The sequence below is a fragment of the Candoia aspera genome, chromosome 2 (assembly GCF_035149785.1).
Source record: "Candoia aspera isolate rCanAsp1 chromosome 2, rCanAsp1.hap2, whole genome shotgun sequence".
Classification (NCBI taxonomy): Eukaryota; Metazoa; Chordata; class Lepidosauria; order Squamata; family Boidae; genus Candoia; species Candoia aspera.
This window is the reverse complement of record NC_086154.1, coordinates 28999425-29011765: the sequence shown is the minus strand read 5'-3', so window position 1 is coordinate 29011765 and position 12341 is coordinate 28999425. Positions and strand designations below refer to the sequence as shown.

The window sequence follows — 12341 nt, the reverse complement described above, 5'->3', positions numbered from 1 at the left end:
CTTCTCTCAGCCTTCCTTATGGTCCAGCTCTCGCAGCCATAGGTTACTACTGGGAATACCATTGCTTTAACTATGCAGACCTTTGTTGTCAGTGTGATGTCTCTGCTCTTAACTATTTTATCGAGATTTGTCATTGCTCTTCTCCCAAGGATTAAACGTCTTTTGACTTCCTGACTGCAGTCAGCATCTGCAGTAATCTTTGCCCTAGAAATACAAAGTCTTTCACTGCCTCTATGTTTTCCCCCTCTATTTGCCATTTATCAATCAAGCTGGTTGCCATAATCTTGGTTTTTTTTTAGGTTTAGCTGCAGGCCAGCTTTTGCACTTTCTTCTTTCACATTCATCATAAGGCTCCTCAGTTCCTCAATAGAATACAGTACATGCCCCATTTAAGGACTTTTTAATCTTCTCAACTGATCATGAGAAAGCTCTGGATCCTCTTTGTCGTCCACTCTCTTCAGGAACAAGGCCTTTACTCATACAGCTGTTCATGGTTTGGCTTCCTTGTTACCCAGGATCCAGTGAGTGTTTTGGGCAGATCTTGTATTTAGTTTGATGAATTGCCATTGAAAAGCATCACCTATCAGGAGATGGTAAAGGCTTTGGCTTAAGGTCCTGGAGAATTGCTGTCAATCACAGGAAATAATGGAACACTACATGGACATAGAGTGGCTTTCTATGTTTCTAAGAAATAACAGAAAAATAGGGCAGGAAGGCCATTGGAACATACTGCAACATTTAAAATACTAAATTTTCATTCAGAATTTTCTCTCTTTTGCAGAGCAGACAGTATTTAAGTTCCTATAATTTATTAAAGAGGGTTTTTTTCCCATTCAGGGCTATAATGTTAGTTGATTAGAATGATACAATAGCATTGTGTGTGTGTGTGTGTATAAAAATACACAGAACGTGTGTGTGTGTATAAAAAATACACAAAGCTTGTGTATACTGTATATAACCTCTAGAAGCTAGTACTTACATAAGATTAATGGGATTGGTATTCTAGGAAATGTACAGTTATATTAACAACAAAGCAGATAGATTAATAATGTTGAGTAATTTGTAAACCATTTTAAATATTTGGTTGTAATTAATCCACATGTAATTAATACCTGCTGCTTCTATATCTAATGTTCAGATAAGGTAAAGGTAAAGGTTTCCCTTGACGTAAAGTCCAGTCGAATCCGACTCTAGGGGGCGGTGCTCATCTCCGTTTCTAAGCCTTGGAGCCGGCGTTGTCATAGACACTTCCGGGTCATGTGGCCAGCATGACGACTCGGAACGCCGTTACCTTCCCGCCGAAGCGGTACCTATTGATCTACTCACATTTGCATGTTTTCGAACTGCTAGGTGAGCAGGAGCTGGGATTAACAACGGGAGCTCACCCCGCCGCGCGGTTTCGAACCGCCGACCTTCCGATCGACAGCTCAGCGGTTTAACCCGCAGCGCCACCGCGTCCCTGATCTATCCCTGAAAGATGTTTATACACATAGAATTGTATATGTATCCAATTCATGCCATCCGAAACTGCACTACAAACTATAATGAGCTTGCTGAATATGTATATGAACAGTGACATTCCTGTTCAGACATCCCACTAGATTCATAGATATCTTGTGCGTGTCAAGTGGTCATGCTTCTCTACGTGTAGATTAACCCTGTGTAGAGAATGAGCACACAGCCCTTTAATTTTTCAAAAATGTCTGTGTTTCACAAATCCCTATTCTAGTAGGGATTTTTCAGATCCCTTTCTTGAATATTTTTTCACATTCTCCACATTTTATAGCCTCAGACTTCATTGATAAAACTGTAGAGCCTTTGAACTTTCACAGAACTCACACACTGATGCTGTGGGTAACAATTAGAGGAGAAAAGGCCTTCCATAGTTGAAAGCACTATTGGCAATTTTCCTGCAGCATAAGAGTAAGGCCCGCAAAATGGGGCCTTCTGGGGTATGGTCTGGAGATAGCGTTGAAGCTATTAAATCCAAAGCCGCTCTATGCCCTGAGTGGCCACTTATCTTTAACAACTTAGAGTCGCCTTCCAAAACTTCCCTCTAAAACAAAATGAACAAAAATAACTCTTTTTTTCCTCAGGAAAATAGGGAGTCAATTCCACGCATACATTCTCTTTGAGGTCTCTGGCTTCCTTAGGTCTCCCTTAGTTTATTTTGTCATTTCTATGAGCTAGAAACCTTTGGTTTACTTCAGCCACAGACTTTTTAATAATACAGTAATTTACCCCCTCCTCCCCATTTTTTTCTTGTACACTTGGTGGCTTCATGGACAGGTTTTTGCATTTTTCTTGCCAACATGCAGAAAGGTTTTGCCACTGGGCGCCTCCCACCAGGGTGTTTTTCAACTTCCTAATCTAGGGCCGAAAGAGAGTGGTTGGCCCAAAGTCACCCAGCTTGTCCTCCCTCCCTAAGGGAGGACCAGAACCTGTATCTCCTTGCGCCTGGCCCAGCACCTTAACCACGACACCTCTCCGGCTCTTGTAATGTACTTGCAAAGTTGATTTTTTTAAAAAAGTTATGGAATAATGCTTTAACTGTACAATACTATAAGTTACTATTTTGTTGCTTGAAAAAGAGCTCTATGGAGTGCTCTAGCTCTATCTAGTGCTCTCACCAAGAAAATATGTCAGCCCGATTTTCTTCTAAAATAAACAATAACTATTTTCCCTCTCTGTCTTTCACATGTGCGCGTAAAGTAATTAATGGAATGGGGGCTGAACAAGGTGTACGTCTGAGTAAATACATATGGAACTGTGCAATGTGTGTACACAGCCCGTTCTTTTCTCTCAACAGTTCAGCCTTACTTTGGACTTGTCCCTCATCAAGTCTTCTTTTACTGGTGTTGCTTACCACCCACACATTTTCTTCCATTTGTGCCCCACCACTATCCACAGTTTCAAAGAATACAGCAGCTTCACTTCCCTACTGCTCTCTGCCTGTTTGTATAGCATCTTCAGGCTGGGAATGGAATGGCGGGCCACTTTAAACAATAACCATCCCTGTCAGCTGCAGGTGTGCTAACAAAGGGCTGCCTGCATCTCCCTAACCTGCAGATACTTGTTGCAGGATGAAGTAAAGAAACCTTATATCAACTCTGAAGTTTTTGACTCTTGTGAAAACCTCAGAACTTCTATTCTTCTCTGCCGTAGGATAAACAAGGCATCCCATGGTGGCTTGGGATCAGTTATAAAGGAATTGGCCAGTACGATTTACAAGACAAAGTCAAACCCAGAAAAGTAAGTCCATCTGCATACGTGTATTTGTCTTTGTAACATATACATGGAAAGGCAACATAAAAATACATGTTGTGCCTTTTTTTCCTTGTTATCCAGCAAAGGAAAAGGTATTTTCTGATTTTAGAGCGGTTTCCCACAATCTGATTTTTTCCAGGTATATTGAACTACAGTTCCTACCACAGTCCAAACTGGGAATTTGAGAATTGTAGTCCAATTCTGGAGGACATCAGAATGGAGAGACTACTCCAGTCTGTTGAAATAATTGGATCCAGTAATAATTGTTTTGGAGTGAATGAAGCACATATCTTGGAGAAGGAATTTTCCTCCTCATTCAGATAAGATATGTTTGGGGCCTCTTAGTTTAACATCTGTGTTTTAACAGTGGCATTTAATTATTTTCTTTGTTTTGCATTACGTTTTAATGTTGTATACGTTTCGTGAGCTGCCCAGATTACTGGTCAGATGCCTGGGATGCAGGATCTAAAACAGTAACCCACAAACCAGACTCCCCACCCCATCCCTACAACTGATATTAAGAGATACTCTGTAAAGAGACATGAAGATTCCATATAGCCATCACGACTTCATGAATTTGGCCAATTCATCACCAATCGTGGCAGTGAGTCCTATAGTTCAAGCGAGTGAACTGTGAAGAGATCCACCCTTCAGTCTGTCTGTGAATCTACCACCAGACCACTTCACTGGTTGACTCTTGGTTCAAGTATTATATGACAGCGAGAAAAAAATGCTTTCAGTACACTTTTTTTACAACATGCATCATTTTATAATCCACTATATAGATTAGGAGCATGTTTCCCAAGTTATATTGTTACAACTCTTTTAAGCTTTTGCTTGGACAGAAGATTAGGATGCAAGGTAACTATTGGGATTGTTCCTGCCTAGTCAGGAAATTCCACCTGCAATGCCTTTTTAAAGCTGCTTTCCCTCCTCACAAATTCCTCCTCTTCTGTGGAATGCTAACCAGTTTTCCCAAATAACGTTTTGAACCTGCATTCAAACACAAGCCCAATCAGTGCAACATTTTCTGCAGGGGGGTTCAGGGGAAGCATGGTCCTTGTTCGTTTCATACAGAGTTTGTTAGACACTAAGACGGGATACCTGTACATAGAAATTGCCCCATCGTTAATATATCTCGAGCAAAGAATAAACATTTGGAATGAACTCTGAAGACCTTGGGAATAATTCCACACTAGCTATATTGTGAAGACTCAAACACATGTAGTTATTGTGCCACAGGGGAAACACACCTTGTTGGTTTTTTTCCCAGCTTTTCTGCTTTACATTGATATCCAAGCCAGAAGCTGCGTATTTTGCTATTCCTCTGGTCCTCAGAATATTTTGGGTTTAACAATCTTTTCTTTTGATTGCACAATTTGCTCTCCTTAGAACAGAAGTGATATATATAAAGGAGTGATACATCTTGTTAGCTCTCTTGAAAATGGTTATATCTTCAGGAATCGCAGTATGAGGAGAACAGGGTAGATAAGATCTTCTGAATCTGTTTTGTTCCCTCGTACTTGTTAACATTTACATGAAATAGATGGAAAAGTTCCTGTGAAATATGGAGGTTAGGGGTCACCCAGCTGTTTCTTTTTCAAATAGGAAAGTTAAACCTTGGATCCAGTGAGGAAATAGACGTGAGTGAGAAAACTGATTTAAAATGTCATTCTTATGTTCAGGCTTTTATGAGATTGGGGTATAGCCTCTTCTAACAGGATAACATAAAATATGAGAATCAGCTTGTGCACATTCTTGTCCCCTAATAGGCAGCCAAAAGTCATATTCACAGTGTCTCGTAAGGGCATAAAAATAATCTTGTTAGATTAGGTCACAAATCAGTGGGCTTTTCAGAATGATCAACCAAATACCTGGGATGTTCACAAGCAGGCAGTGGAAACATACCCTTTTCCAGCCCTTGTTGCCTTGCAACATGTTTGGAGGCATGCTGCCCCAGTCTAGATGTAACATTGACTCTTCAAGACAAACAGCACTTGATAGACCTGTCCTCCATGGGTGTATCTGTGTCATCTGAGTTAATGGGTATCATTGTGTCGTGTGGTATTGAATTCCACAGGTAAATTTTATACTGTGTGAAGAAATAATCTGTTCTAAACCTTCCCATGTGCTTCCTGCCTTAACTATTATTCAAATTACTATAATGTATCATACATGGAAATTATCCTGAAAGTGTACGGAAACTAAACGTAGTGTAAAATGAGGTGGCAACATTTGTGTTATGTGTGTGCAGATTTAGGAACAACTTCACAAGTGTTTTGGGTTTTTCAAGATACAATTCAAGCTGCTAGTCTTGACTTGCGTGTGTATGTCTGTGCCTTTGAGTCAATCCTGACTCCTGGAGCCTGCCTGGATAAGTCTCTGCAGTTTTCTTGGCAACATTTTTTGAAGTGGCTTGCCATTGCCACCGCCTTAGGACTGAGAGAGAGAGAGACTGCCAATCGAAGCGAAGGTCAAGGTTACCCAGCTGACTTTGTGCCTAAGGCAGGACTAGAACTCCTGGTCTCCCGGTTTCTAGCCTGGTGCTTTAACCACTACACCAAACTGGCTCTCATTTATACATACTTACATACAATTTATATGGCTGCCCATCTTGCTTCCATGACACTGGACAGCTAACAATAAATTAAAACCATAACAATAAAACCCAATAATTCAGGAAAAGTAGACACCATGGTAACATTAATACACTGCAGCCGAGCCCCTCTAAAACCTTCATCCTACAGATATAAGCCGTGCAACCAGGCTAACTTAACATGGAAATAGCCAAGTTTTTAAAGCTTTTCAGAATACTGACAGAGTTAGAGTCATCTGAATCTTGCAGAGAATGGTGTTCCAAAGGACAGGCAGTGCAACAAAAAAGAGCATTTTTGAGCAGCTTGATGGATATCTTAATGTGGAAATAAAAGCAGCATGCTTCCTCTTGCCCCTATTCACATTAATTCTCCCCAGACAAAGCCAAATATTTCAGTTCTTTCCCTTGCTGAGACATGATTATGGCATCCTGCTGCCATCTGGAAAATCAGGAGGTTGAATTGTGCTTCCCACACCATTCCACCTCCCAAACATTCAGATTTAGAACAGTCTGACTGAAACTATTAAATATACTTGTAAATATTAAATATATTTGCAAATGGGGTATAGTTCATCCACAGTGAAGGTGAATTCAATGGATTCTAAGAAAAATACTAAGAAAATCCCTTTCTTCTGAGATTCTAAGCAGAAATCATCAAATGCACTCCATCAAAATGTGACACTGAATGGTCTGATGCTGATGATGCTGGTTTGGCCTTGATGCTTTTCGATTCATTAACATTGTTTCTGAAATTAAGCAGGGATTGGAGAAATTTGGGCCAATGTCCAGATTCAAAATTAATAACCCAAATTTAGGCCAACTATAAACAATTACCAAAACAGATTTTTCATGATTAAAATGAACCTTGACATGTCACTGCTTCCTAAACTTAGTTGTTTTTTTTTAATTTTTATTTATCATTTTGCCCTCAAGAGCTTATCAGTTTGTCATGGCATTCTCAGTACATTTATTCACAAAAGGAAAAAAATCACAGAATATATAAATGCATTGTTTATAAAGATATAAATAAGGGAGATTTAACCATACCAAGTTTATATTTGTTGATACATTACAAAGTTAATCAGTTGAGACAGCTAATACTATTGCTGGGGATGTTAAAAATAAACCATGGGTGGGCAACACTAGTTTCTCTGTTACCATATGAGGTTAAGAAAGGACACTGTATTAACAATCACTGGACCACCCCTGTTGCCCTCATAAATACTCTCAGTATTCAGAATATGAAACAAACCATCCTTACAGGCTGCAGGGGTATACAATTTAAGACAATACAGTTTGCAAAGGCTCAGCTGAGAGTAAACTCAAAACTGTATGCAAAGTCAAACTAAACTCAAAAGGATAAGATTCCAAATTGCCTAGCTCCAGAGTTTTACACTCAGACTAGAGATTAAAGAATAATGCATTTCTGTTATTCGGCAATACAGCAACAGATCCTGAGGGGGTATTGTCCAGAATATGTGAGAAATATAAAGACTCGCTGGAAGGTTATCGGGAAGACAAAATTGAAGAAATCACTCTGCAAGGCTCTGGAGTATACACAGTATGCAGGCGAAGGCTTAGGATCATGCTTAATGAAGATGCTGCTCAGTAGAAAACTTTTGGTCACTGTTTGCAAAGCATCAGACAGCTGTCTTGACCATGACTACCAGTGCAGCATTTAATGTTATTGGCAGGGTCAAATGGCATTGTGGTTTTTAATGAATGGATAGCGTGTTATACTATAATCTCTTGGCCTGGACGTCGTCTAAGAACCCAACATCTTAACATGTGCCACAGAAAATGAAGAAGGAGAATGATAATAAAAAAAGTTAAGCCATCAAATTTGTCAGAGAAGTAAACAGATTAGATATGTTTTATGCTGAATGGCAAAACTTTCTTAACATCAATTTACAACCTCTTCTGGGTTTCTTACCACATGCTATAGAATTTGAGAAGCAAAAAAATTACACTGCCTGTCTAGTTCTCTTCTGTAACACCTTGAAATGGTGCAATTTGTCAGAACGATCCTAGTGTTTGAGTTTTGAATGCTCAATGTTACATTATTATTAATACAATGCAGATAAATATAACATTATTACATTTAAAGAAGAATATATTTTAAAATGTGTACTGCCATATTTTAAAACTATATTGCCATTTTCTCACCTTCATTTTTCAATCAACTCAACAATTATAGGACAATTAGACAACGTCATGGATGATACAGCTATAAAAAGGGTACTGGTTATAACAGCGATATCTTATTTGCAGCATCAGGGTCTTTATGTTTCCAAATTACCAGTTCCTGTGGAAGAATAGCAACGTAATTGTGTATGTATCTTGCTTCCAGACTTCCTATAGACTTCTGGCTGGTTACTGTGGGTAGAGAATGTTGGAACAGATAAGTGTCATCTTATGGGTATGTCTTGGCGCTGTGAGTGACAGGTGTCGCATTCCACCCCAAAACAAATACCCTGCAGTTCTTTTGAAAACACAGTATACATTTGCACAGCCCCTGAAAGAGCAGCATAGTACCCAACACAGACGGAAGTGAGAGAAGCCAATATTACTGGATTTAGTTCTCAGAAACAATAACTCCTTTTAAAGTGGGAGGTCATGGAAGTGATGAGAATGTATACAGGTTCTTGACACAAAGGGTGGTTCTATGTTTGCTCTGTTTCACTGTTAAAAGTACAGTAAGTGATTATGCTAATTTCTGGTTGCTGGGAGAAATGAGTATGTATGTTTGGCAAGGGTGAGCTGTATACACTCTGGTCAAATGTGTGTATCGTGGGATTTAGCAGCTCTCCTTGGCACATAAAGTAAAAGTATTCTCTGCAATCCCTGGTCAGTTGTAATTTATGAAAGGAATATCTGAAGCTGCTCTATTTGGTAGGGTACTTGGCTACATATACCATCCCTGCTGGAATAGTTCAGCAGATCAGTTCAGCTTTTTTCTCACATTTGTCATTTAAACCTGGAAGACTTATTTAGCATTCATGGCTAAAAGACACTGATCCTCAAACTGTACAAACCAGACTTTAGTGATATAGCTACATCATCTTAGTTCCTGGTCTTAATGGCCTTAGAGAAGAGGAGAGAACTCCTCCAGCTATTTTTTTAAAAATTAACATGTTCCTATAGGGTTACAATTCAATATGAGAGTTTTTTTAATGTTCATTTTAAAAATTGAAGTTTTTTAATCTTTCAATTCACAACCACTGCTCCAGCAAAATAGTTAATGGGAGAAACTTTAATGTCCGTTTAGTCTTTCTTTTTAAAATTGACATTGTAAGAGCCCTGTGCTAAATGCCTACAAATTTGCTTTAAAGAAAAATATAATTAAAAACTACGTACAAATGCATATGAATAATATATGGAGTTTATATTGCTGGATTGCAATGACAACAAATGAATGGGATTTTTGTTTCAAATATTATTTCATTTTGGATGATGGCAGTGTTTTTATATCATTGAAATGTTAACATTGAATTTAATAACTGTAATTGTATATATAATATTTACATAAATGGAAATAATTATATACATATACATACAACATACATGCTGTGTGTGTGTCATTTAAAAGAATGTTATGTGATAAAATATCTACAACTGAATATAGATTGAAGGGCAGTCAAATCCCCTTTTATACACAACAGAAATAGAGTTGCATCTGACATTCAAATAAAAAAATTGCTTGGTTTCCACAGATATACTGCAGGTATATATACAAGCTAAAGGCAAAACACTGGATGAAAATTTTCATTCTGTCTGAAAGAACTGTTTTGCATTCTAAATCCATACATTTCAGAATATGAGCTTTTTCACATCTCTAGTTAATTGTTCTTTAAAAACTTTATAACTGGCACTATAATTAACCACAGCATATATTGAGATAATATTTTGCAGGATTTAGAGCAGTGTTTCTCAACCTCAGCAACTTTAAAATGGGTGGACTTCAACTCCCAGAATTCCCCAGCCAGACTTCTTAAAAGCCATCTTCCCTGTCCACACATCTTAAAGTTGTTGAGGTTGAGAAACACTGATAGAGAGCTTCACTATGTCCAAACTCACTTTCCTGTCCTACATTTAGAAAGCAGTGCTGATTTTACAGTTGTTTCCTTTGGGGTATTCCAGACAGTTTCTCCAGTTAGATTAAAAAGTATTGGCTGCTGCTTTCTCTGGCTATATTCCAGCTGGGTAACTCACTGTGTTCTCTTTATTTATTTATTTATATTTCAAATTTAGTCACTGCCTATCTCACTTAAAGAGCGACTCTTATCGCTGGCCTTTAGTCAATTCTACGTTCTTTGAAGCTGCTATTCGAGAAGACATTAAACAACCATCAGTTCTACATGCAACCTGAGAATAACCCTCTTCTAGACCAAGGCAGGGAAAAGGGGTACAACTCAACTGTGTTTTTCTTTTCAGAGACTTTTTAAAAGGCAAATTTAACCCTAAATCCTGCCTGCTTCTGTTACTTTTAGCCATTTTTCCTCATCCACTGTACACTCTGTTAGTGGCAAGTTCTCTTGCCTTCAGAAAGGACAGTCAAAGGCTAGCATTGCTGTCAATTCAAGCCTGATGAAGTAGCTGAACTTGGCCGTACCATTTTTCCACTGGTTCCAAGGAAGTATAGCATAGCACTTTTGTAACTCTACATACAGTATGACTTTCCCAAAGTGAGAAAACTTTGACCAAAATTAAATACATTTTCAGCTGCGCTTTTACTCACCCTTAACTGGGATTAAATCTTATTAGAGGGACCTCTGAATAAATATGCGTAAGATTGCAGTACAATTAGTTATTTTAAATAAGAAAGGTAATCACATAGCTTAATTTTCTCCAATTGAAATAACAATAAACAAGTATTAGTAATGATTTTAAACATAATGAATAATACACAGTGTGCTGAACTGTCATAATGCCATAGTTATTCATGCCACAACAATTACAACCTGGTAAGGCAAATAAGTCCTTAGGAAAATTGGAATCCCAGAACATCTCATTGTCCTCATGGAAAACATGGCAAAATAAATTGGCAAACGAGTGAGACAAGGCTGTATACTCTCTCCTTATTTATTCTATCTACATCCTGAATATATATTGAGGGAGGCTGAACTGGAAGGAGATGAGCATGATTTTAAAACTGGAGGAAGAAATTCAGTAACCTGCACAATGCTGATGGTATTATTTTGGTTGCTTAAAATGCAAATGATCTGCAAGCTGTAGTAATGGAAGTCAAGGAGACATTGAACAAATGGGACTATGATTAAATATAAAAATCAAATCAATGAAAACAGGTACAGCAACAGCCTTAGAATGGATGATAAAGACATTGAGGTGGTAGATAGCTCCTGCCTTTTAGGATCAAGCGTCAAGAGTAAAGGAACCAGAAGTCAAGAAATATGCTATAAACCTGTACTTAGTGTAATGATTGCCCCAGCCCCAAATACTCAGACTCACAAGAGGATGCTAAATGAAACCTGATTTATTAGAGTACTAAAAGCAAATACAGAGAAAGCTGAGAATGAGCAAAAGCGCGCCAAATACAAACTTAAACCCTTGCTTCAAACGTATCCCGCCTCCCTCGTAACAGCCCCGCCCGGCACAGGTGCTAACAATCGTCAGAGTTGCTAGCCTGGGAAAGTAACCTTGAGCGCAGTAGATAACACAAACACATTCCAAAGCAAAGCCATAATATAAGCGTTCTCATCCTCCCTAGACAAATGAAACACGCATCCAATTAATGACATGCGAAACGTTACGATGCATCAAATACATTGAAACGGCGCACATGACACTTAGTAGGGAAGCACTTGGAAAAGACATGTCTGTATCTACTAAGATCAGGATCATGCAGACAATATTTTCCCTGTGATGGTCTATGGAAGCAAAAGTTGGACTATGACAATGTAGGATTGAAAGAGTAGTAATACTTTTGAAATCTAGTGTTGGAGTGGACTCTTGGGAATGCCATGGATAGTCAAACAAACCAGTGGTTCATCAAACAAATGAACCCAGAGTTCTCACTCAAGGCACAAATGACCAGGCACAAATGATCATACTGGGAAACATTATGCAAACATCTAGCTTTCTCAAGAAGACTCTAATGCTGGGAAAGGTAGAAGGAAAGAGAAGAAGAGGATATGAGCCCCATTGGGTAGACCTCATCAACTGACTCCACAGGAAGACTGGAACTATATTTTATTGAGATAGGCTATAGTATTCATCACAGGAGACTGGAATGCTAAGGTGGGCAGTCAAATGACACCTCGAATTACAGGTAAGTATGGCCTGGGAGAACAAAACGAAGCAGGACACAGGCTGATAGAATTTTGCCAAGACAATTCACTCTGCATAACAAACACTCTCTTCCAACAACCTAAGAGACGGCTTTATACATGGACTTCACCAGATGGACAACACCGAAATCAGATTGATTACATCCTTTGCAGCCAAAGGTGGCGGACAT

General features: G+C 38.7%; 1 protein-coding gene across 3 annotated transcripts in view; it reads left to right on the top strand.

Annotated features, from left to right (window-relative positions):
- Positions 1 to 12341, top strand: part of FRMD4B (FERM domain containing 4B) — a 154005-nt gene that overhangs the window by 97407 nt on the left and 44257 nt on the right. For all 3 annotated transcript variants that reach the window (XM_063291563.1, XM_063291562.1, XM_063291561.1), the window contains one exon: positions 3166 to 3252. In XM_063291563.1, the coding sequence (XP_063147633.1) occupies positions 3166 to 3252 (87 nt within the window). The remainder of the gene's footprint in view (positions 1 to 3165; positions 3253 to 12341) is intronic.